General features: G+C 35.5%; 1 protein-coding gene across 5 annotated transcripts; it reads left to right on the forward strand.

Annotated features, from left to right (window-relative positions):
• LOC106663156 (zinc finger protein 629-like) lies at window positions 1-25,815 on the forward strand. Of its 5 annotated transcripts, XM_014387765.2 has the most exons (10): window positions 1-97; window positions 18,153-18,256; window positions 18,310-18,606; window positions 18,659-18,886; window positions 18,970-19,320; window positions 19,581-19,676; window positions 20,357-20,551; window positions 22,876-23,191; window positions 23,296-23,314; window positions 23,971-25,815. In XM_014387765.2, the coding sequence occupies exons 2-10, from the start codon at window positions 18,169-18,171 to the stop codon at window positions 24,169-24,171; spliced, it is 1,791 nt and encodes a 596-aa protein (XP_014243251.1). In that variant the 5' UTR covers window positions 1-97; window positions 18,153-18,168; the 3' UTR covers window positions 24,172-25,815. The 5 variants fall into 5 exon arrangements, with proteins under 5 accessions (XP_014243251.1, XP_014243246.1, XP_014243247.1 ...); XM_014387760.2 differs by lacking the exon at window positions 23,296-23,314; XM_014387761.2 differs by lacking the exon at window positions 23,296-23,314 and having other exon boundaries at window positions 18,973-19,320.
• Window positions 25,816-27,344: the final 1,529 nt, after the last annotated feature.

Genomic DNA, 27,344 nt, shown 5'->3' on the forward strand with positions numbered 1-27,344 from the left:
GAAGGCTGGAGAGGGGATCTCAACCGCTTCAGTTTACAGCAATGTCTCGGCCGATTCGCTCCTCGGAGGCTTAACGAACGAGCACAGCGCACAAAATGTGAGTAGACGCCTTGTTTTTTGACCGTAGACGCGAGACCCGGCGGACCCGGGACACCTGCATCGCCCTCCGACCTTAACCCTCGCCTAGGGTGCGGGTTCACACTTTTCCATCGCTCTGACAGAAAAAACCGTTTCAACCCGGTTATTAACAATTTTTATAAATCAAAACCTCACACGTCTTTTATGTGTTTTTTTTAAATACAGAAATCTTTCAAATCTATCGACTTTTGTTTTATAGTGTCTTTTTTTTTAAATATAATAAATGCAGTTCGTATCCCAAGGTCAATCAATTGACAAGAATCACATCAATATTTACTGTATTTTACACAATTCTGAACCAGAAAAGATTTTATCTTTTTCATCCCTTATTCGTCTTATTACTTAAAAAGACTTAAATTTTCTGTTAAAGTATATAAAAAATTAAACAGACCTGGTTTCAAAGTAGCACTTAACAAAAAACCTAGCAGAGATTTTGATCTTTTTTGGGGGTATAATCGATTTTATTTTTGTTTGTGTAAAGTTCGGCCAAATGTACACATTGTTATATATCGAAAATGTATCGAGAGGGTTAAATTTAAAAGAAGAAAAAAAAGGCAAGAAAATTCAGCTCGTGTGAAATTACGTGTCACAAGTTATATAAACGCTATAACAATCTGTGATAAATGGGAGCGGGAATGTAATAGCCGCTGATGCTCGGCGCGGTATCTCGAAACGCATCTGTTTTACTTTTTTTAATTTAATCTCTGTGACTGACTTTGTTCGGACGAAGTTCGAAAGTTTGGGGGACTTGATTTGCGGCGCGGCGCGTCCTAAGCGCGTTCGCTCACTTCGGACGGTGTCTCGGCGATCTTGACAACCCGGAACCACGTGGGCGGTTCTTAAACCCCGGGCTGACATAAATTCATCCAACTACATAAAACAACATACCAACCAATCAAAAAGAGCACAAAAAACTTTCAATCCTTAAAGAAACCTTCAATATAAAAATTATTTTCATTATAATATGTTTAATATAAAATTTTAATTTAAATTAATCTTCTTTTGTTATTTTATTTTTATATTGGGAGGGCTTAAAAATTTAGTATAATCACTTTTTTTTATTATAATGTCACTAAGGCTTTCCCTTCGTACGCTTTTTCACCGTGGGTCTGGAAAATGCCCCTCCCCCATAATTTTTCTTTTAACCCGTTGGACATGCGCCCTTTTTAGCCCCTTTTTCGCCAACCCCCTTTTTTTACTCTCCTGGTTTTTTCCGCGTGTTTTTCCCCTTTTTCGCCCGCCCTCGCCGCCGTCCACGTCCCAAGACTTCGATCCCGGATTTTTCAACCCTTTCAATTCCACCGTGGGAATCGCTGTGTGTTTTACGAATCGGGCGCCTATTTAAATTAATCTGATATTTAGTTATTGATGGTTTATTTGATTGATTTGGAGAGAGAAAGAGAGAGAGAGAGAGAGAGAGAGAGAGAGAGAGAGAGAGTGATAGAAGAGCGAGAAGATGAGTGAGAGGATAAGACAAAATAAATAGAGATGGAATGAGGGAAATAGTGACAGGAGGGAGTGAGCGAGAGAGAACGATTACAGAAAGAGTTGAAGAGAGTGAGAGTGCAAACGAGAAATAATAAGATAAAGGTAGGTAGATAGATAGATAGATAGAGATAAATAGATAAACAGATAGATAGGTAGACAGATAAATAGATAGATAGAGATAGATAGATAGAGAGAGAGAGAAGAGAGAGAGAGAGAGAGAGAGAGAGAGAGAGAGAAAGAGAGAGAGACAGAGAGAGAGAAGGACGAGAAGATAAGTGAAAGGGTAAGACAGAAATAAAAGGGACTGAGTGAGGGAAATAGTGAGAGGAGAGTGAGCGAGAGTGAGATGGTGCGAGAGAAGGAGAGAGAGAGAGAGAGAGAACGATTAGAGAAAGAGTTTAAGAGAGTGAGAATGCAAACGAGAAATAATAAGATAAGAATAGATTAAAAATTAAATAATTAAATAAATTATTTAATTTAGTTATTATTAATTAAATTAAATAATAAGAATAGATAAAATAGAAAAGGAGAAAGGGAAGAAAAATAGAGGAGAGGAAGGAGATATTATTTACATTGAATTTTACATATATATTTATGTCAATGCAAAAGAGTGTTTCACACTACATAAAAGTAAACTAAATAATCTCTCTTCCTGAAATCAGTGTTTCCACCAGTATTAACCAAACGTGGCATGGAAGGAAAACAGGGTTACCTTTTTTTACACTACAAATTCTGAGGGAAAAATAGATTTGATAGATAAATAGAGTGTGAGAGAGAAATAGATAGATCGATTATATTGTTCGATAATAATCATGTTTATCTGCCTTTTCAGTTGATTCTAAATGATAATGAAAGATTGAAAGTAAATAACCTCACATCCCGGAATCAGTGTTGCCATCAGTGTTACCCAAACCATGGATGGAGGGAAAAACAGTTTTAATTTTTTTATATCATGTATCTTTTATATATATATCAGCCTATCAATGAGAAAAAGAGATCTTGATAGATAGATAGAGGGGTGAGAAGGAAAAGAGAATGAGAGCGTGAGAGAGAGACTGATAAAGAAAGAGAGTAAGACTGATTGATTAAGTTTTAACTTATAGTCGCAAAAAGAAAGAGAGAGTAATAGAAACAGACAGACAGAGAGGTCTATAAACAAAGATAGAAGGAATAAAGAGGGACAAGAAATGAGAGAAAGTGAGATGGTGTAAGCAAAGAAGTGAGAGAGAGATTGAATGGGAAGTGAAAAACAAGAGGAGCTGGTTTGAGCAGGAGAAACACATTCATAAAAGAAAAAACTAGCATAAGTAATGCAATGTAATATTTGCAATAAAATAAGTACACCAAATAATAACAAAGTTTATCTTTTGTGGGATTAAGGTCAAAAGAAAAATATCACTACGAAAATAAATACAATTCTCCAGAATATAAAAATTGTTATTTTTACTTTATTTTGAAAATCGACTAATAATGTAATATTGGAATAATATTGTAACAGGACGGTAAAACTAAAATAAATACGTTCCATCTTAAAATAAGTCTCGAAGAGGGAAAAAGGGAAAATTCTCTATTCCACAGAAGGGGAGAAAACAATTTTCCGACTCCCCCTCCGCAGAACCACCCGTCATAGCGCAGGGAGGAAAAAACCCCAAAGGAAAATCGAAAGGCCGTGGGGTGAAAAATTAGAATAGTGTTTTTCCAAGTCCCTCTCGACGAGAGCGAGTCCCTCTCCCCGATGTTAAATTTCCACTGGGTCCATTTTTCTCTCTATATCTCTCTTTTTTTACCCCACTCGCTCTTTTTTCCCGGCGGGTTGAAAATTTGTTTTTCATTTGCTTATAAAACCGATGGTGCGCCAAGAAAAACAAGGGCGTTTTTACCAATTTTCCCCACTCTTGCTGGAAAATAAAAAAAACTGGATCCACTTGGATTTGGTTTTTAATCGAAACAAAACAAGTTAAATAGAAAAATAACAGGAGAACCTTAACGATAAGAAAACAATAAAATACTAAAGAAAAGAAAACTTACATTTTTGGATTTTGTAGAGTTATAACACAAGTAAATAACACATAAAATATTCAGGCAATTTCGTATTTTCTGTTATGATTAGACAAATCCTAAGTAAAATAAATAGGCTTTTAAGTTGATATTTCATGTAAATAACATTTTGACTGAAATACAACCAACAAACACTATACCAAACATAAATACAGTATTCTAAATAAATCTACTCAGAATACATAAAAAAAAGTACATTGTGTATATATTGAAAATATAAATATAACATGACTAATGTTTAAACGATCTTTGCAGATATATTATTAATTTTGTTTAGGTTATAATAACCTATTTGTTTATATTATCCGATAGTCAATTTACAGTATATTTGATTAATTAGAATTAATTAGAAAAATACTGTTTAGGAGTTATTTTATTATAACTACATTTTGTTATAACTGACATTTATTTTACACTAAAAAATCTGTTCAGTGCACTCTGTAAAATTTCAACAGATTAAACTAAATAGCATAGTTCAATAAGCGGGTTCATCAGTGAGTCAACAGCGTTGCCCAAACATAAGATGGAGGGAAAAAAACAACATTTTTTACCTATACTTAAGTTTCTCTGTGCCTTTTTTTACAAATCCGTGCGTGAGCTTGTTTTTTTCCTGAGAAAGAGAGGGAGAAAGAGAGAGAGAGAGAGAGAGAGAAAGAGAGAGAGAGAGAGAGAGAGAGAGAGAGAAAGAGAGTAGGCGAAGTGATTTTGCCATTTTTGAAAGATAGAGAGAGAGAAGAAAAGAGAGGATTAAGACGTTAGAATATATAATTTATATATATATTTAGACCACGAAAAACACCAATGACTGAAACTAAATAAGTTTTTGTATTTTGTTTTCTTCGTTTTTTTGCTTTTTGTAAGTTGTAAATGTACGGTACTTTTATTGAGCTATCTTTTATTTTTTGTAGTTTGTTATGTAAATCAATAATTTCAATTAATAAAAAAAAGAATAGAATATACCCTAAACTAAATAACTTCATTTTCTGGAATCAGTGTGGCCATTAGTGTTACCCACATTTGGAATGGAGTTTTAAAACAGTTTTACCCTTTTTTAACACATATCGTGCTTGTTAGTGTTTTTGTATGAGAAAAAAGAGAGTGAAAGAGGATGATTAATTAATGTTTAATTAATTTTGAGAGCGGGAGATGGAGAGAGAGAGAAGGAGAAATATTATTTATATATAATTTTTGCTTAAATATTCATACATTTCAAGTTGTCTTTTCTATTGTTTTATACTAGGAATAAGTTAACGAACTAAATTAAATAAACTCATTTCACGGAATCAGTATTGCCGTCAGTGTTACCCAAACATGGAACGGAGGGAAAAACCGTGTTACTTTTTTACACATATGTATCCGTTTATGTGCTTTCTTTTTGAAAAGGAAGAAGAAAAAGAATGAGATTTATGATGATTAAGAGAGAGAAAGAATATATATATATATATATATATAGAGAGAGAGAGAGAGAGAGAGAGAAAGAGAGAGGGAGAGTGTGTGGTGTGGGAGAGAGAGAGAGAGAGCGAAGAAAAAATTTGGGAGGAGAAACTTAATTTATAATAATTTTTACATAAACATTCATACGTTAAAATGTTACTCTGTTGTTTCACACTACGAAAAGCATAACTAAACACATTTCTAGTGTTGCCCTCAGTGTTACCCAAACATTGGATGGAGGGAAAGACAGACTTACCATTTTTACTCATATCTAACTTATATATAATATATAAACTATGTCAAATGTTTTATTCGTTGCAATATAATGAACTGTTACTTTAACAAAACTGTAAACACGTTTTTTCCGTTTGGTATAAAGTAAATTCTTGGTCCCAGTGAGTATTGAAGGACGATAAAGTGGCGTTGTGCGCCATTAATATTAATTAACCGTTTCACACGGTAGACAATATTTTTCTTAATCAATTAAAAGACGATCGAATAGAAAATTTTCCAGACGATTTGTGTTCGTATGTTTATATTTTTTAAGTGTTTCTATGTAAAGAAGTTTTATGATAAAATGTATCGACAAGGCGTCGCGTTAATCGCATTCAAATCCGCCTGCAAGTCAGTTGTGCATGAATTAAATTAAACCTTGTCCGTTTTCCTTGACCAAGAGCATTCCATTTTATTTACATGCGCTTGTTTATCGCAATTTTTTAATTATTTCTGCCAATTTTAGACCTTACGGGTTATTGATTAAAATAAAAAAGGCTGGGAGAGAAAACAAAATCAAACCTAAGGCAATTCAATCATTAAAACAATAAATACCTATCACACGCTTTTATACACGTGCAGGATTATTGGAAACAAAGTTTAAAATTAGAAAAAATATCAAACTTATTCAAAATCCAGGCACAAATGAGAAAGCTTTGTGCCCAGTGTTAAGTCATTTAATAGGAATCCCGTGTACAAGTTAAATTCTCTGTACTGACCCTGAAGACATGTTAAACCGCAGTTATTTAACAAACGCCTTTTCATTTTTTATTGCAACACAGCATTAATAGATTTTATATAAATGATTTTATTTTAAGCAAACGATAAATAAATTTCAAAAGGAAGTATGTAAAGCTGGAAAAGTTGTCGTTTTTATTAATAATAACGCCACTGTTCCCTCTATGGCAACAATTAAACAAGTCATAAAAAGACAATAAAATAAACTATCGCAGTACACATAAATAATCGGCGTCAAGTTCTATCTGAGAATGCTTTGTGCCAGGTGAGATACGACGCTCGACCCTGAAAACTCTCGAGATGTAAGTTATTTTCCCGATAACCGTTCCCTTTTAAAGATTATAAGGCTTCGTAGTCCGACCGAAAAAAATGCCATACCAAAACGACAACGTGAATTAGTTTTAAAAATAAAATTTATACGAGATTAATGGGAAAAGTGGAAAGTGTAAATTTCAAATGACACGATTATAATTCAAGATTATCCAGTATTTTTCGTTTTTATTTTAAATGAATAGTTGAAGGGGAAAGCTTTGTAATAGCAGTACCAGCTAGTTAGCTCTCACATTCTCTTAATAAAAAAAAATATATTAAAAAATAAATTAAAAAAGTAACCAATATAGATATGTGTAGAAAAAGGTAAAATTATTTTTCCCTTCAGCCCATGTTCGGGCAACACTGGTGGTAACACTGATTCGAGGAAGTGAGGTTATTTTGTTTAATGTGTTGCAGTTTTATATATATATATATANATTGAAATTGATGTAAACAAATGCTGTTATTCTCGCCTCAGAAAAACTCAACCTTTCATTTTATTTAGCCAGGATTTATAAATTATAAAACGGCAAATATGAAATTGTAGCAATGTCTTTGCGTGTAATTTATTTTTATTATAATTATTTATTTTATTCTTTACGGTTTTATTATTTTATTTATCGTTAAGGTTCTTCTAAATCATATGAGAAAGCTTTGTTTTAAGTTAATACATATTCAACATTAAGCCGTATTTATTTCAATTATATCATATATACAAATATAGCAGCAGCATCGAATCAAATTTATAACACAAAAAAAAATTGCGCCGAGATTCTAGTTGAAAGAATTGTGCAGAAGAAGAAGAAGAAGAGAAAAACCTGAAAGACCTGTATTGGACCATTCTGACCCTGAAATTCTCGAGATGTAAACACGTTAAGTTGCACAGATAACTTGAGTAAACTTTCTTCAGATTTGTAACTTGCAAAAAAATATAGACGTGTTGGAAATCAATACAAAAAATCGTACATATAAAAAATACACTGATCAATCAACAAATATGATCAATTTTACTTAATGCTTGACCAAATTGGAAACATGTGTATAATGTTAAACATTATGTGATAACATTTACACAAAAATAAACTATAAATTTGAAGTAATGGTTAAAAATAGAAACAACACAATATTTACAGAATCAATATAATGAAACAATTATTCAATAACAGCACTTAGGGTTATACGACCTTTAGAGCAGTCTAATGTTCCTCTAACTTCAATTATATTTTTTTTCAAATTAACAATCAAATTCAATTTTTGAACTATTTCGTAAATATTTAAAGTCTCAAATAGATTTTTTACAATTTCATGTTTGGGTAACACTATGGCAATACTGAATAACAAAATTTTTCCCTCCGTCAAACGTTTGGGAAAAACTGACGGTAATACTGATTAATAGTATTTTTCCCTCCAACAAATGTTTGCGAAAACTGACGGTAATACTGATTAACAGTATTTTTCCCTCCATCAAATGTTTGGGAAAAATGACCGTAACTGATTAACAGTATTTTTCCCTCCAACAAATGTTTGGGAAAAACTGACGGTAATACTGATTAACAATATTTTTCCCTCCAGCCAAAGGTTGGGAAAAACTGACGGTAATACTGATTAACAGTATTTTTCCCTCCATCAAATGTTCGGGTATTTTATTAAGTATCGAATCATTTTAGTGCACGATGTCCCCTTAAATAAGAATATAAGTAAGATTAACGCGGGCAAAATCCAATTGACACGACAAATGTATGGCCTGTGTCAGGTGCAAAGTCTTGGTTGAGGGCCGTTTCGCGTTTCATTCGAGAACTACCATGAACTGCGACCTTGTTGTCCGTTTGTCAAGGCCGCACTTTATAAACAGCCTCACGGATTCAAATCTTTCCCCGCAGTTGATTTCCCTTTCGTTTCAAAAGCAAGAGTTTTTATTGTAATGTCAATTTATTGACAGGGAGATAGGTAAAACCGGACATATATACGTAATTAAAAAAAAAAGGAGAATTGGTTGAGATAGACAATGAAAGAGAGGGCTAAAAAGACAATGGGAAGTTTACAGAGTAAATGTAACAGATTTATTGATTGGATTAAAGTGGAAAAATAGATAGAATAATGTGCGAATGTGTATTTTCGGCACCACTGAATCAAGGGCATTCTACAACACTTTTAAGTTGTAGGATCTATTAAAAAATGTATGTAAGCACATGCTTTTACCAGTGTCCATTCAATTTCAATATATAAAGCATGTGTTTTATATTAATTAAAACTATAAAAAACCATTGTAATGAGAGGCGTGATGACAATCTGACTCTCAGGTGTGGACATGTCAATGGGTTGTTTTTATATGCACAGCATATTGTTTATACCAATATAATAATATCACGTTCTCTCCTTTTTCCGATCCACAAGGGTATATTGTTTTAATTAGCTTTATCAGGATTATCCACCGTGTCAGCAGTTAGATCATTTTCAGACGGCCAATTATCGCGGTTTGCCCTTGGCGGGAGAAGCGTTTCGCTTTTCACGGCATCATCATCGTGCGTGTTGTATTTTAATTCCAATGGCGTCATTTATCCGAATATCCGAGGCAAAAGGGGGGAGGCAAAGAGCGGGAAGAGGCGGACCCGGATGGATCAGAATGCGAGAATCGTTCGGTGTCGTACTGACGAGATTTGTAACCAAAAATACTATCTCGTTCAGGCCATTAATGATAGATAAAGAGGGAGAAAAAAACGTTTTGATACGTACTGTTATCACTGATTAGTATTTCCCTTTTAAATCTTTCGCCTTATTTTAAAAAGTAAAAAACAAATTATAAATATTAATTTTTTTCCGATTTTGACTTGTGCGTTGGACCTTTTTGGGACGTTGATGCCTTTTAAATCACTTTTGCCGGTAATTCACTGTAGGTAAAACAAATTAATTTTACAATATAACAAACAATCGAAACTGCAAATCTACCTGTTCTGACTAAAGCAAACAAAGCTTGTGTATTTAAAACAGTAGAGAGTGGTTGATCACCTAATGTAATTTTGTGGTTTTTTGGGATTATTATTTATATCGTTAAACACGGTAGATTTTCCAATAATTCATAGCTTTTTGTCCTCATCATAATTTGATATATTCCTAGGTTATATTTAATGTATATGTACCATACTTATTATATGTATAGATTTACTATACAATAAAAGAACATTGATTTTTCCCTTCGTCCCATGTTTGGGCATCACTCGGAGCAACACTGGGGGCAACACTGATTCTGGAAAGTGAGGTTGTTCAGTTTATCTCCTTTGCTAATTCAACACATTGCACATTTTCAAAAAAATGCATAGACAATTCGAAGTTTACTTTTTTTTGCATATGTATTAAGTACACGCCATTACGGTTGTTGGTAATGAAAACTGTCATGTTCCGTCAATATTGCCTTTCGTTTTTCAAAGACTTAAGCGAAAACAAAAAAAAATTAAAAATCCAGCCGTACTTCCCCTAAAAATCTATCCCCTTTTTGAGTTGTGACACTTGTCTTGCAAATATTGGCTCTGACGGTCAATGAATGACTGTAAGGGTATTAATTTCTTTATGGTAGTAACAGGATACATATAAACCTAAGAAACAAGCATAAATATCCATGTAGTAATTTTTACTAAGATTATTTTTGACCCAAACTAATGTGCTTTCCTCCTGGAGTCAGATCTAATTAGTTATTTAAAATACCAAATTAATTATTGAAATAAAGGTTTTATTGATTGTTAAACATAGTGTAATTAAAACATTAAAAAAATCGTTGAAACTATAAAATAATGTAAAAGTTAAAAATTGTTTAAAAAATATTTTTAAAAAATATTATAATTATGAACGTTAAATAACTCATGATCAAGGTGTGGTCTTCAAAAAAAAAAAAAAATTCAGTTCTTACTGCTAAGCTTTCGACCTTTTTTAAGGTATCAGGGCCTATATTAATTTCACATTATGGAAAACATATTTTTACAATTCATTTAACAGTTGTTTTTCATAATGTGAAATTAGTATAAACCCTGATGATGACCTTAAAATAGGTCGAAAACTTGGCAGTAACAAATGAATTTGCTTTTTTGTTCAAGACCTTCATCCAGAGTGTTCGTGAGTGAAAAAGTGACAAGGTCTGCTTACAAAGAATAGAAAACGCAGCATAAGAGCTAGGAATGCTGTTAGATTCAATTAAGGACATGCAGTCTTCTTTTTTCACATAAAATATAATTTTGGTAATTCAGTATTTCCAATATTTTGATTTTCTGTAATCCTTCAAATTTGAAGCTGTGCCTTCATGCTTCCCTGATTTGTCAATGAAATCTGAAGAGCCAGAACTATCAGCATTATAGGACAAACTTTTCTTCCCATTACCCGTTACCAAAGTGAAATAAAAGATCCAATATCCATAAATTTAGATCTAAAGTGGTATTTGAAAACTGACAGACTTCATTGCCATTATTGATGACAGTTTCCTTCTTGCTGGTTGTCATATAGGGTGTATCAACTTCTATAGACCACCCATTTAATTCGGAAACGATTAACGTTAGCGAAACATGAAGTTGTACAACCAGTTAATTTTGGCTAGAAATCGAGTGGTGGGAACAGATTTAACATAACTGTCTCGTCTAGCTGGGAAATGACATTAACATTGTTATTGTAATTGAGAATCTCATATTTTTACTGTACATTTCGTTTCTATGCCTCTTTTACTGAAAAGAAAATTTTGATAGGATCGACCATTTCTGAATTATGCCCGACGAAAGACGCATGAGGGGGTATGATTTTTGTATCAAGACCCCCCTCAGTTTATTTCACATATGATTAGCATTAGCAAGTTAATTTAGGATAGGAATAGTCTCAGAATAGGGTAGAGAACTTAATATGCCAAAGCCCGCGCAAGTGTCCCTTACGCAGAGAAAAGTGGCTCGATGTGTCCCACATAACCGAGGGGTGTCATGCCTTGGCTCCATACAGAGAGCGTGTAGGCATTTAAGAACGGTTCTCGAGCACAGCAGTCGGTTTCTGGTGCCCTGTTCCGATTTTTAGAGGACTATTTTATGTATTTACTTGCGTAGTTATATTCTATGTGTTTTGTTTGAATGCGTGTATTTATTAGTGTGAGAGATGAGGGGTGATGGTGAAATATAGCGTTCGCGTCTCCAGCGGTTTGTGTGCTTAGGGTCGATAGCAGAATATTTATAAAAGTACCTCATCGACTCCAATTTAGGTTAGATTATTAATAGGTCGATTGAGGATTATCCAGTACACCAGAATACGTAAAAATAATCCGGCTTTTAGAATTTTTCGACTTGTGTCACTTTTCTTGTGGGAGTGCGATATGGACTTTATCGAAACCGTTGGTACAAATTGGTTCACAATTGGTGTCTCTGTGACAGTTGTTGCTCTGCCGGCAACATCCTTTTTTCTCTCTCCAGCGAATACCAGAGGCTTATTCGTCCAAAATTTTAATTTGTCGGCAATTGTAATAATTGCGGCCGACCGTCCGGGGATCCAGTGACACGGATTGCCCTCGGTTGGAATGGATTTCGGCTCCGACCCGAGCCGTGGGTGGGGATTGTAGTCTGGGCAGAGGCGAGTCGAGCTTTCAAGGTTAAAAAGGATCTCTCTTTCAATCCATCCCTCTCTCAATCACTCCTTCTCCTTCTCTCTCTCTCTCTCTCTCTCCATCGCTCGCCAGTCTCGAGACAAAGGGACCCGGCTCAAGGTTGGCCTCGTGGATTTTCAGCCTCTTTCGGCCACATCTGCCTCCCTCGAGCCCCTTTCGCCCTAGGACAACCGTGAATCTCGTCCAAAAAAATGACCAATTTGGTTCTATAGTTTGACAAAAAAATAAACCTCGGATGTACACGGAGAAATTTGATTAAAAAAAAAATACTCTTCCAGGATCGTCAGCATTGTCGCCTTCCCAAGCAAACACAAGAAACACATCTAGTTTCGCATTCATCCTGAAAATAGCTCAAATCTAATCTCATATTATTTTTAGACCTGAGTCTAATTCTGCCCGTCCTGTTATACAGCCATATATTCGTTATTCGAATGGGACTTGGCATGTCGTACCGGATTATTCGACCCTCGCGGGGAGGGGCATGAAATTTCAACAGGTCTTTTTTTAAGATAAAGATTTCCGACTAAAATCTAAAACAATTCAGCTATAAAATTTTATCCATTATATTTCATGGTCCGATTGACCAAATAACTTCTTTCAATTAATTAATCTTTTTATGCAAGGTTTTGGTTGAAATGAAAAAAAGTGTCATGCGGGATTCGAACCCACGACCTTCGGCTTTTAATATTTCAAGTAATAATAAAACACTACTTTGATATATAGAAATGATAAGTGGTGGAATATGTTGTTCAATCTTTATAAAAAAATAGTTCCAATTCACAGTTAAGTTAGTTACTAGGAAATGATAGTTACTCACACTAACTGTGAGTAGTAACTATCTTTTTATAAAGGTTCTTCTTTAATATTGTTTATATTTGACTAAGACAAGGTATTAGAAAACCAGCTTCTTCATTCCTGTTACTTATTTGTACGAAGTTAAATTAAACTGTTAAAGTGCCAGGAAAAAGAACCTTACTTATACCTTATCCTTGGAACTTAGGGGTATTAAGCTACATGACAGAGTGTCATAGATGAAAGAGGAACAACAAATAGCATTTAGAAGGACCAAACTTAATTATTTTTTCTATTTAACATATGATCTCAATCCCCTAGCTAATTCTTGGACTTAGGTACATTTCAGCTTCATATACAATTCTTGGCAAAAATAAAAATAATAATTTATTTTATATTCATTTTAAATTTTCCGTTTAGTATACATATTAACATTTAAAAACTATAATTTAAATATTTAAACGCACTGAAAATATATTTAATTGAATTTCACCCCCATTTTTTGTTCATTTAATAAAGTCGTGTTATTTAGAACGGAAAGAGTTGAGAACGCTCTGTAGGCTAGGTTAGGAGAGGAGATGTCGGCCGTTTTGTCCAAGGGCAGTTGCTTTACTGGTCGTAGACCCTAAACAAGTTGTCCTCCAAGCCGATTTGAGCTTGAATTCAAACCCGATCCGGCCAACGGAATCGATCCCGGAAATCGTTTAACATTTTCAACAGTTCCCTAAAAACGAGAAGTTCGGTAAATCCTTTATGTTTTTTTAATAAGTTTTTTAAGTTCCGGTACGTCGCGATAAGGTCGTATTACAGATGAAAATCTAAATCCATTGTCCAAATAATATTAATCTTAACGTTCACTTGCCATGAGGAAAGAAAAATTCCCCGTGACAAAAACAATTGATTAAATGAAATAAGTTTATAAAAATTATGGAAAACATGAACAGTATTCGAGCTGAGTGTCAAGGGATCCAGACATGGCTTAAGACCTGAGGGGAAAGAGAAAGATTTATAGCAAAATGTTGTATAAGAGAGAAGAGAAAAAAAGGATAAATGTAGTGACTCTTTATAATTTTTACAAGTAAATCCTACAAAATAATATCAAACACTGTTAGAATAAATTAATGAAAGAGTTAGGGATTATGTTGCAAGTATAACAATTACAATAAGAGGAAATATGTCTAACATAGAAATGTACCATCGTTGTCTTGTACAGTAAGATTGATTTAGATAGTTGTGGGACCGTAGCCAAATAGAAACAATACAACATAAAGGCTAGTATTACGACGAAAACTAAATCAATGAAAGTAGATTTATAAATAGAATCTATTCGAAAATATGGTGGAAGGTGGGTAGGGTGACAGAGAACCGGAACAAAAGGAAAGAGAGAAAAGAGATATTAAGATATTATAAGAGAGAGAGAGAGAAAAAAGAGAAAGGGAGAGGAGATAGAAAGAAATAGCGACACGAGAGAGAAGCGGAAGAGAGTGAGAGAGAGGAGGGAAAGAAGAGCAAGAGAGAGAGAGAAAAATAGAGAGAGAGGGAGAGATAGAGAGAGAGAGAGAGGAGATAGAAAGAAATAGAGACACAGAGAGAAAAGGGGAAAAGAGAGAGAATGGAGGAGAGAGGAGAACGACAGAAAGAGAGAGAGGGAGAAGAAAGGAGATAGAAAGAAATAAAGACACAGAGAGAGAAGGGGAAGAGAGAAGAGAGAGAGAGAGAGAAAGAGGAGAAGGGCAAGCGAGAGAGAAAGAGAGAGTGAGAGAGGAGATAGAAAGAAATAGAGACACAGAGAGAGAAGGGGAAGAGAAAGATTGAGTGAGTAAGTTAGTGAGAGAGAAAGAGGAGAAAGAGAAAGAGAGAGTGAGAGAGGAGATAGAATGAAATAGAGAGACAGAGAAAGAAGGGGAAGAGAAAGATTGAGTGAGTAAGTTAGTGAGAGAGAAATAGGAGAAAGAGAAAGAGAGAGAGAGAGAGGAGATAGAAAGAAAGAGAGACACAGAGAGAGAAGAGGAAGAGAAAGATTGAGTAAGTTAGTGAGAGAGAAAGTGGAGAAAGAGAAAGAGAGAAGAGAGAGAGAAAGAAATAGAAAAATTGATTGATAATACTCATAAATAAAATAGATCATAAAAAAATCACTATAAAAAAACTTTAACGAACTAAACTAAATAATTTCACTTCCCGGAAGCAGTGTTGCTATCAGTGTTACCCAAACAGTGGATGAAGGGAAAAACAATGTTACCTTTTTTACACATATTTATCTGGGAGAGAAAGAAATCTAGACAGAACTTATTAGTAAGGATTAGAATTATCAAATTGCTTTGAACCGATATCCGGATTTCGAGTAATCCATAAAGACGAAAGAGTCATTATCAGCGAACAAACAGCCGAGTTTCAGCCGGCTTTATTTAACTTTTTGCGGCCAGGGAAGCAGCAACTGGCGATCGGATCTTTTTATTAAATACCAAATTTTCTCTTTAATAAAAAGGTTAATATTATGACAGCTTCAGTCGGTCTGAAGGGCTACAGTTCTTGAAGCCTGGACAGCCTTGCGGGTTTAGGCTATTCTGGGCTCATTTTGCAAAGTTTTTAAACCTACAATGGAATTACGTATTTAGAATAAAATGCTGTACATGCCTTAAACGGCAAAAGGGAGTATGTTCCCAGATATGTACATCATTCTGACCTTTAGTACGACAAAATTGTAGAAGATTGTCGGTTTAAAATGAAATTGAGATTCTGTCCTCGCCCTTTAATGCAATTATGTATATTGTAGTTGATTTTAGGGTAAATTATTTTGGCCATAGCCCTTTCCTCCGTCTTCGGTTTATTTTCTTTCTCACGTTGTATTTATCTCATCCTTCTTCTGGCAGTACAGACAAGTTATCATAGTTTTAATTAAACTTTAAATTTATATGTTTATAATGAGATTACATTCGATCCTTTCGCACTAAGTAAGCACTAAGGACCAGACTTACATCAATGTAACCCATTACATGAGAGAAAAAAAACAGTTTTAATTATTTTACAAGATTTTGTTTAAGAGGAAATCATTGTACAAAGAGTTAACGTAAAGATAATCGGATATAAATCATACAAAAAAAAAGGTTTTTTAAGATGCTGTTTTATAGTACAAAACCTTTAACATACTAAACTGAACGACTTAAGCGAGATTCGGGAAATGACAGTTCCCGACAGTGTTACCCATACGTAGAAAGGAGGGAAAATCAATGTTAACTTGTTGTGGAATAAACATATACATATAACAAGTATGGTACATATACTTTAAATGCAATTGATTATTTGGAGGTCGTGAGATGCGGTCTGGTGTGTCGTAGGTTTTTAGAAAAACATTTTCTTTATCGTGCCAACGTTTCGATCTTTATTGAGATCATCTTCAGGGCTCAATAAAGGTTAAAACGTTAGCACGATAAAGAAAATGTTTTTCTAAAAACCTACGTCACACCAGATCGCATCTCACGACCTCCAAATAATCATTAATTAACGGTCACTAAACACCACACATTTAATTACAATCTAGAAATATATCGAATTATAAAGGGGGGACCAATATAACCTCTGAAAAGTTTGAAAATCTACCTGTGTTTTGAATTAGTAAAAGTCCAAACAAAACTCCCTTTCTAGAATCAGTGTTGCCCCCAGTATTGCCAAAAACATTTGATAGAGGGAACAACCAATGTTAGCTTGTGAACAAACAAATACAAATGTCTATTTATTCACATAACCTAGAAATATATCGAATTATGTAAGTAACCGAAAAATTATGAACTATTTGAAAATCTTAAATGTAGGGAAGGAGTTAAACTAAACATTTCACTTTCTAGAATTAGTGTACCCCCCCAGTGTGGCCCAAACATGGGTTGGGGGAAAATCTATGCTAGCTTATTGTGTAATAAATGTACACATACAATAAGTATGGTACATACAGTGTTATTCATTAAATTTTATACTCTTTACATAATATATCATAAATTCAGAATTTTCCATTTCTTACGTATATATACAGGTATATATTATTTGGCGAATTTTTACTTGGAGAGTTTTAAATTTTTAAAATTGGTATTAAGATCTGGGAAAACGGTTGGTTGTCATTTAATTATGATTTTATAACGCTAATTAAGGGTTGGACGGAGTGGTCAGAGGAGTCAATCATATTCCAATTGATCACATCATAAGTGGGAAGACGATTAAAACAAAAGTTAAGAAGATTGCAGCAAAAATGGATTTCAATAACAGTCCATGTGGATTTTGAGAAATGTTGTTGGAAAGAGGGTCAATTGAAAAAACAACTAGTTAATTAAGACGGACGCCAATTCCCCGGCGTCTTGATGAGAATTTGCGCCGGGTTTCGCTGTGTTTTTGTATTGACGGAGTGTTGGTCGCGTGAAAAGGTGTTAATTGTTTTGGTCTGTTGGTCAGAAAAGAGCGGTTACGTAATAAAGAAACGGACGAGTCCGCACGCGTCTTGAGATAATGTTGTTAAACCTAGGTCATGGTACCATCATGTCAATAGGCCTCAGCCCGGACCATTTCCTCCACCATAATCCCGTCCCCACCAGGTCCCAGGCCACGTCCGTACCAACTATTTTTATTCCACTCCTACCACACTAGATTCCTTTTTATTTTCCCTCCGTTTGACCCGAAGAAGATTCTTCTATTTTCATCAGCTGTCCGCCTCCCTACTCGGTGGAACACGATTTTTTCCCCCATGCTCTTTTTCTCGCTATCTTCTATTTCTCTCCGACCGTTAGTGGAGTAAATTTTTTTGCCCCTTTTTCTCTATTTCCCTTTCTCCGGTTTTTTATTTCCCTTTTGTCTTTTTTTTTTCTTCCTTGCCCCATTCCATTTAAATGACGGTGACCATTGACTGAAAGGAAAAAACGCTACAGGTTCTTCAAACGTTTAAACTGCTCTGTCTCCGTCTTTTTTGACAATTTATCTTTATTTTATTTTGGTTCGAAATGGTATCATAAGCTCACAAGGATCCATATATTCTCACAATACTCTAAACATTATATTACAGATCTATGGATGTACCTATTAATAAATATATGGTTTTGTGATAAGTTGATAACTTCTTTTACAATTATCTATTATTAACATAGTTAAATGTTGTTATCCTAACAATTTTAAGCTACGAGATCCAGGATTTTAATTAAACCGTTAAAATTTACAAATAGGGTCATACAAAGAATAGCTTGAAGCTTAAAAGATTAAAAACAAAACCTTATAATACGGGTGAGTTAAAAAAATAATAATGTAATTTTTGTGGTCTTTACAGATTGTAATGCACAAAGATGGCCATCAATTTCTCAGCCTCCTTTGCCGCGTGTCTAGCAGCGGGCTTAAAAGTTCCTCGGCAGTTCATGTACTGCATAGCACAAGGTAAGGGTTAGATATAAGCTCTCTCCGGTTTTATGACCGTTTTTTTTCCGCAGATGCAGGAGCGCCGTACGTGGTGTACAAGGACGGGCATGGAGGCGGGAACGGGACGGTACCGGTGAGCCTGGCCGGAGGAGGCGTTGGTGGCGGAGGAGGAGGCGGAGGGGGAGCCAGCGCTAATCCCCCGGCTCAGAACGGCAACCCGACCCCGGCCCCGCAGAACGGGAACGGTGGCCCAGAATGGAACGAACCCTTTCCTTCCAGCCCGCAGGAGTCGGCCACCCCTATTCAGCAGCCGAGCCCTTCACCGCCCTACCCGCAGCAGCAACATACGCCGGCCAACAGTCTACCAGGTAATTCCAGACGGCCCAACTATGACATCTCGGGCTGACTGTCCTTCCTTAGTTTCAGTGGAAGAAGAAGCCACTAATGGAGGGGACCACGAGAACAACACCCAGGAGGACATGCCGTGCGATATGGGGCCGGGTTCCGGTGGAGGAGGAGGCGGAGGCTACTATCCCGGCCCGCCGAGGCACCACGTCCTCTCCCCGACCGCGTTCATGTCGTACCTGAAGCAGCCGATGGTCCTCACGTCGTTGAACTCGGGCGACCAAGTATCCGATTTCCACTCAGGTCTGTCGACGAGCATGCCCCGACGCTATCCCACGACTCACCGCTTCCTAACATTTTTCTGTTGCTTTTCTATTTGTTAAAAGAAGTATTCCGCCCAGGGATGCCGGACCTTCTAGGTGGAGGGCTCAAAGGGGCGCCCAACGGGCCCAACTCGGTCCAGTCGATGGGCGGCAAGTCCTGCGAACTTCGGCTCTTCAAGTGTCTCACCTGCGGCAAGGACTTCAAGCAGAAGTCGACCCTGTTACAGCATGAGCGCATCCACACGGACTCGAGGCCTTACGGATGTACGGAATGCGGTAAGAGGTTTAGGCAGCAGTCCCATCTCACGCAGCACCTAAGAATCCACGCCAACGAGAAACCGTTCGCCTGCGTCTACTGCGAAAGGACTTTCAGACAACGCGCCATACTCAACCAACACCTCAGGATACATTCAGGTAACCAAGAAATTAATATATCTCGATCTTTCCCACAAATTCCTGCTATTCCCAAGAAATCAGAAACCATTAGCCTTATCCAAGACTTTTCCTATAAACACTAAAATAAAAAGGGGGATAAAATAACCCGACAAAGGTGTGTTGAAACGCGTAGTCATTTACATCTCAACTCGCGGGACTAGTTAACCTCGGAAATACCAGACGGATCGGACCCGTGTACAACAGTGAATCTCTTCTCCTCTCTTTTCTTTCTTTTTCAGATTTTGGATCCTCGAATAAATCGAGACCGAACCAAAAAATTCAGTTCGACTCGACGCCGAAAAAGAGGGAGAGCCGGGTACCTCTCAACGGAAAGGGTAGGCGAAAGTTGGCCTTGTGTGTGTCTGTTTGTTTTTTTGTACAATTTGATTTTAGAAGTTTTGGCATGAGAAACCCCTTGAGCACAATTTGTTGTATTGCATGGGTACAAACTTGACCATGTCCACTTTCAAAAACTGCATCTTAATCGTTTTGACAGTTGAGTTTTTTGTTTTAATATCGATTTGAGTAGGATTGATATGTATTCATATAGTATTTTTTGTAAATATTGACATTTTAATTTACTGTTACTCCTTGTTCTTCCAAACTTGGGCGTATCTTTCAGGGTTATTTTATGTATAAATAAACAAAATGGAAATATATAAACAAATATATCCAACGCACCTATAATTTGCATGAAAATTCCACACTAGAAAAAACAGAAAATCAAATTCAATTTAATAGATTGTATAATTTATATTATTTTGACGTGAGACAAACTTTTACAGCTGCAACTCCTTTTCCGTTTAATAAAAAATAAGGTCAAAACGTAAAATAAGTCTATGCTGAAACATTGTTTGTTATGTTCTGTTGCTCCTAAAAGAATGCATCTTCATACACACCCAAACCCACCGCAAATGTATCCATTTCAAGCCTGAATCAGCAGAAAAGTCTTGCTGTTCGAAGCTTCCTATCTTTGACTTTTTTAAACTAAATTAACATCATATTTTTTTTTCAGATGTGAGCCCTCATCTTCTGTACAAAAACGGCCAGCTTTGGCCGCAGGACGTCCCTTTTCCTCAGCAGGACAACAAGGACGGTCTTTTGGGCCTGGCCCACCACCAAGGATTCGATGGACAGCACGATCCCGGTGCTCAGTGCTTCCCGGACGGCACTATAAACCAATTTCCTGCCTACTTCAAAGACGCAAAAGGTAAACCCCAAAAATCCTGCTACGAACAGCTATAAAACTGTTTGAATTTCGAAAAATAGAAAATCTAAGGTAGACCGATTCTACAACCACTTCTAGTGTAACTTGACTCTCGCAAGGATGTCTCCTACGTCTATACTTTTCTTTATATACAAAAGTTTCCTTTCTGTCTTTTGATTATTACATTAATTAAACAAAGGGCAACAATCAAGGCGTTATCGGTAAATATTCTCTGGCTCTGGTTCCAGCAGTATATCACATACATGCTCTATTCGATTCCTGATTTTCGAAGATAAGGGAAGAAGTTTCAGTCCAACCTCTTGGCGGTTCAGACAATGCCATGTACGCCTGACATTATCATGGAGTAAAAGAAAGTTATATCAATTATCTTGGCATAACGTTCAGCAGTTTTGGTTGCTAAGGTGATAGTGTGTGATTGTAGGACTCCAATGGAGGGATCTAAAAAAATTGGGAGTAGAACATGAAGAGTCTTTGGAGAGTAGGCGTATGATAGAATTAGGAGAAGGCTTATAGGATATTCCTCAATTTTATGTTAGTAAAGTCCAAATAGAACCCAAGTTAGAGGATTTTTTTGGATAGGCTGGTGGGCAGGTATGTCTTCTGAGTACAATCGTCACCTGGTTCTTTTGTCAATGTAGCTTAATTCGCCTCCGAGTGTAACATCGAATTGGGATTACGTGTTCTTGGGTTGCGTACGCTGTTAGAATAGGGTCAAAGTTATTGCGGTGTTATCAGCTAAGGTTGTGATTTGATGGTAGTGTGTCAGTGGTGTAAACTATGAATCGGCCGGTCCTAGGATATTCCCGTGCGGAACGCCTGTCTTGATGGCTGAATATTCAGTGCCAATTTTCACCTTAAACCAACGATCCAGAGAAAAGACTACTGGGCAGTAGTATGGAGAGGACTATAACCGAATTGATGGGTTCGGAGGGTGTTGTAAGAGTAGAATATGCGGATTGTATTTGACGAGGCGTTCGGTGGTTTTACCCTCTTATCCAGATATTGGGATGTAATTTCGATGTAAGTTATTAAACTTTAAATTTCCATACTGTATACATCACTGTATAAATTCATTTTCTTATCTTACATATATTCGTTTAATTTATACAATGTTTATAAATCTCAGGCTCTGAAGAGGATCTCAATAAAGATCGAAACGTAGCACGATAAAGAAAGTGTTTTTCCGAATTTCGTTAATTTATTGCATCTAATGGAAAATAAAACTACTTTATCTTGAACACTATGATTAAATGTAAAAAAATATTGATGGAACAGAATACAAGTTTAGAGAAAACCTGTAATCATAATGGGAATGGGTTAAATGAGAAACAATAAAGTACCCTCTGCAGGGTTACTGTACTGGGACAAATAATAATAATAATTGAAAAACGCTACGGACTTATTTTACAACCTAATAATTTTTGACTGTATTTCTTGCTTTGGATAATGATATCAAAAATAGGATGGCACGTCAGTGGTCGACAGGCAAGGTGGTTTTCGAATTAGGAAAAACAGAAGGAGAAAGGATTTTTTGTATCCCCTGTTTTGATTATAAACAGGGTGCTGCACGTTTAATTCTTTTCGTATTCTTTATTATCGACCGGTTCGAGAAGCATAGCTAGATTTTTTTCCACACCGGCGCTCAGGTCGTAGCCGAGTTTTTCCACCTCCACCTCCGGACAACCTCCCCTGGAATTCTATCCCCACTCAGTTCCCAATAATTCTTCCAAAAGGTTAATTCGCTGTTATTTGATATTTAAAAAAAAAAAAAAAAAAAAAAAAAGGAAAAAATTATTTGTTTTTCGCGGGAGAAATGGGTGTTGTACGTGACTCGTCCAACGCGACTTCGTGTTTTCGTAAAATCGGTTTCTTATTATGCTAACTCTCCTGCCGATATCTATTTCATCGTTTTTCTACTTTTAACCCAATTATAATTAAAACATAAACAATAAAAGAGGATACAGTCGTAAATGGGTTCTTCAGAAGATATAGACGCGGTGAATCTGACCGTCAGCAGCCTGTCAGAAGATGAAGGTATACCTTTAACACTGTACCTCATTACCTCATACTGAAAGCGCACTGAAATAGACCAGTACCGTCATTCCACACCGTACTCTACATTTTTATCCCCTATTATTATCTAAAATTAAAAATATTCACTAATAAATTTTTAACTAAAAAAATCAAATATGTTAATTAAGTGAATGTTTAAATGTGTAGAGTTAAGCTTTTTTTCAATGTAGATGAAATTATGGTCATAGCAAAATTGTGACTTTTTTTTTTAAATATTTGCTTATTTGTTAAAGGTGTCGCGCATGGTATAATTGGTCAGAATGGCAAAGGGATACCGGAGATGATCCAGTCGGGCCGTCAGGCCGGTATGCCACTCTATGTCCGCTGCCCCATATGCCAGAAAGAGTTCAAGCAGAAGTCTACCCTACTCCAGCACGGGTGCATACACATAGAGTCGAGGCCGTACCCTTGTGCCGAATGCGGAAAACGGTTCAGACAGCAGTCGCATCTCACACAGCACCTGAGGATCCACACTAACGAAAAGCCATATGGGTGCCTCTACTGCGGGAGGAACTTTAGACAGAGGACGATACTCAATCAGCACGTCAGGTAATCTTTTTTCCTTGGAAAACAAAAACCTACTAATCTTTTTCTTTTTTTGTTTTAAATCTGTATAAATCTAAATAAAACTAAATTTGAACTGTCCCCTGAAGGAGCTGCACAACACAAAAAGTAAGTCACTGACAAACATTTAACTATACAAGAGTGAAAATTTATTATTTGGTCCTTGCACAAAATGTGTTCGAGTATTTTTTCCTTTGAGTTTATAGCTTTCTCATCTCTTTAACTTGTAACACCAGTGCAAAGGTCACACTTTGCAATAATTGGAATGATTTGATTTTAATAACATAAAATTAACTACATTAGATATTTGTAACAATATTAACAACCTAGTTAGGCAGAGAATAAAATTAAAAAAGTCCAAAACAAAATTTATTTTAACTGATACCTATAAAGGTCAGAAAGAAGTGGAAATTTTGGACTTTTTTGGAATGTCATGTCTGCTTGCCACCTGTGTAAATTTTTTTTTATTATATTTGCATTTTAACCTTTTTTGCAACTTGTGTGCCTTAGTAGAATAAAAAAAAGTCTAAATGGTTTAAAACGCAAGGCTTTTCTCTGAGAGATGAGAGAGCTTGTTAAACAAATTTGTATTTTATGTATTGAAAATATTACTTGTTTTGCACTTCAAGATGAGTATCTATTAAATATGTTTTTTGTATTGTGTGCGCCTCTAATAACGAAAGCACATGATGTTAAAAAAATCAAAAGTAAATTTTGTTTAAAAAATAAATGTTAAACATAGTGTGGATGTTTCTGTTTTGAAGGATCCATACAGGAGAGAAACCGTACAAATGCTCTCAATGTGGAAAGGATTTCAGACAGAAGGCGATACTCGACCAGCACACAAGGACGCACCAAGGGGACCGGCCGTACTGCTGCCCAATGGCAAATTGCCGGCGGAGGTTCGCGTCGGAGCCCGAACTCAAGAGGCACGTCGACAACCACATGAACCCGCATGCGGGTAAGCGGAGGACTCTCTCTCATCCGCAGCCGGTTGTCAAGCCGGAGCTGTACCTGCCACAGTGTTACACGCCGGCGGCTGCGGCCGCTGCGTTCCAACAACAGTATTCCATGTCACAGCTTCTCCAGCCGCCTCCGCAGAGCACGGCTCTGGTGCAATAGGCCTTGACTTTTTCCTTGTCGTTACGATAAACATTTCTCGACTTGGAATATGTGGAAAATCGTTCGTGCCTAACTTCGCCTACATTCCTTTTTTTTTTTTAACTTCCCCCCTTCTGTTTTAGGGTCTTGGTAAATGATTTCACATTCTTCCTGCCCCTCATTTCAATTTTTTAAACTATATTGTAAGTATTGTGTGTATGTTCGGTTGGGTGGAGTAAAGAAATGTCGACCTCTTTTTTTTAACTTAAAAAATGTCACTTTTTCAAAACTTTCTTATTTTAAAAAATCAATGGTTGTTTCTTAACTATAAAACCACCTCTAATTCTATAGTTTAGGGTAGAAAATAAATTTTATACTTAACGAGGCCTATCGAAAAAGTAAAATTGTCTGGCTGAAAGTTCAGTTGGAAAAATGCAACATAGTTCTGTTGTATGAGTTACAAACTTGTTCAGAAATATGCAAAAAGTCGTGTATTAGACGAACAAAAGGAATTATCGTTACATCCAAATTTTGGTTTTGTTTAAATCATACCATGGTGAAAATAATTTAAAGTTTCCGTCTGTTCTGGTGGTTTTATACTTTTTATTGACTCTTGTTTCATTGTGTGAAATTTTACAAATTTCTCGACGAGGGAAATAGTTCAAGTTTATCAATAATTGAAATCTTTTTTTACATAGGAAAACGTGCCTTATTAAATTATATTAACAAAAAATTAAAAATATGATAAAGTTCGAATGTTTAATAGGTCGTACATAGTCATGACATAATCTGTGTTAAATTATGGAGGGAAACTTGTGTGTTTGACGTTAATAATACAAAAATGGAAAGATCTCAAGTAAAAAATTAAATTTGCGATAGTTTAACCCCCCTGTTTATCTCAAATCACAAATAATTTCCATAAGAAAAAGGGCAAAAACAATAACACAGTAACAAATCGGTAGAAGTAAGAAATCCCTACCTCAAATCCTTGAACCGGAAAAATCTCAGGGACGTTACTATTGAAACAGTGACATGACAGACAGTGATTGTTTTTATGTACATACGATGTAAACTGTATATAAAAAATACATAATATGTACAATTGTACATAAACTTTATGGAGAGAAATTTTTTTCTGTTTATATATTTTATTCTTATATTATTCAAAGGTTGAAAGTTTTAAAAAACTTTCTTTTTTACTGTTTTAATTTTATGTTTAAAAAGTTTTTTTATATTATTTTATAAAGCTTCAAGCTCAAAAAAAATTTGTTTGCAATATTAGGTTTTAGTTGTACAACTTAGCAATATAATAAAAAATTATAAAATTTAAAAACAAAAAGAAAGAAAAAAATGTGCCTAAATAAGTTTATCACAAAGGAGAGTCGGTCCTGTATGTGTGATAATTAAAAAAAAAAATGTGTCCGCACGATTTTGTTTCAAAGAACAGGGTTCCAAACCGTGGACAGGATGGCCAAATGTACAATCATGAATGTTATAAATACTAAAAAGAAGAGAGAAAAAATTATGGAGAAAGAAAAGAAGATCGTCGAAGCATAGACCAGTATTGATATAGACATTCTATAATTTAATATTAAAACAAACTTTCTCTCCCTCTCTCTCTCTCTCTCTCTCTCTCTCTCTTTTTTATATATAAAATTACTTTTGAGGAAAATTTGTATTTTTCTTGGATATTTTTCCCAGACAAAATAAACCAACAGAAATCAAAGTAGTAAAAAAATGAACATACTTGAACCTAAGTCCAAAGCATAATAATTAGCACAATGTTACATGAGGTGCTTGAAGTGTTATATGAAATATTAATTTTTTACATTGTAACAATGAAAATTTTAGCATGAAATATTGAAAAATAAGTTTATTATTATTATGTATTTGAGGCATACAAAATACATAGATATTCAGGGTGGTACATTTTTGATGCGTCATATACCACACCTGCTTAAATAGACTCTGGTGCAATTTTCTTAATTTTTTATTAAAACAAATTTGTTGGCACTGAAAGAATTTATTTCTAATTTTGCATAAATTACTCTATGTTTAAATTAATAAAGCTATAAAATCTACTGATGAAAAATGACAATGTATTCAATACTTTCCTAAATTAAAACAAAATAAAAATAAAAAAATTGTTCGGGTAAAAAAAAGCAATGAACTTGAAGTCAAATGAGATGTGACTTCCCTTTAAGCCTCAATGCTATTGGGTTATTATAATTGGACATTTCTCAGTTTTACAGGCATATCATATAACATGTTTGTACAGCATGATGTAGTTTATTAAAAAAAAAGTTTGTAAATATTGGAGGAAAATGTGGAAAGCGTGTTTTTAATCTAAACGGGATTAAATATTATTATAATTATCCAAAAGAGGATCTGTTAAAATCATTTTAGCCAGATTTCAGACCATTTGGTCGTTACTGATCATTTTGGTTTGCTTTACCTGCTGGGTTGGTCTTTTATTTAAGGCATTTCGCCAACTTCAATATATCTGTGATTTCTGTGCTAGGCAAATCAAAGTGACCAGAAGCAACCAAATGATGGTGGTTTAAGTGTTCACGGTGTAGCAGAAAAATAAAAGACCACCACAAGCAGCCTACCCCAAACTTTTTTTGCTTACAAGGGGGAAAAGCTGATATTCCATCAAGAGGCTACCCTCCTGGGTGTGGGGGACTTGCACCCACTAAAAAAACCAACCCAAAACTTGCTATTTTCCCATCCTGAAACCATTACGATCATTACATCACAATCGCTTACTAAGGCTTATAAGCCCCTCCTGTTCTGGCTGACCTCAGAGGACAGTCGTTCTTCATCTCTTTCAATCACATTAAGAAAATGTATGGCAAGCATCATCCTGCGGGAATACTCCTATTATGTGAGTGATTAACAATTTAAAATTGAGTAGGTATGTGAAGTTAATATATAGTGAAGTTACCAGCGAGAATAAGTGCCTTGACTTATTTATGTGGGGGTCATATCAAGTCTAAAATCAAAACAAACCCCTATGCCTATATACCAGTACAAC

Source organism: Cimex lectularius, unplaced genomic scaffold, assembly GCF_000648675.2.
Source record: "Cimex lectularius strain Harlan isolate CLEC.00 unplaced genomic scaffold, Clec_2.1 scaffold185, whole genome shotgun sequence".
Classification (NCBI taxonomy): Eukaryota; Metazoa; Arthropoda; class Insecta; order Hemiptera; family Cimicidae; genus Cimex; species Cimex lectularius.

Coding starts and splice junctions, on each gene's coding strand:
- LOC106663156 (XM_014387760.2), top strand. CDS start 18,169: ATGGCCATCAATTTCTCAGCCTCCTTTGCCGCGTGTCTAGCAGCGGGC. Junction 18,887..18,969: donor AGTATCCGATTTCCACTCAG/GTCTGTCGACGA, acceptor ATTTGTTAAAAG/AAGTATTCCGCCCAGGGATG. Junction 20,552..22,875: donor CTACTTCAAAGACGCAAAAG/GTAAACCCCAAA, acceptor TATTTGTTAAAG/GTGTCGCGCATGGTATAATT.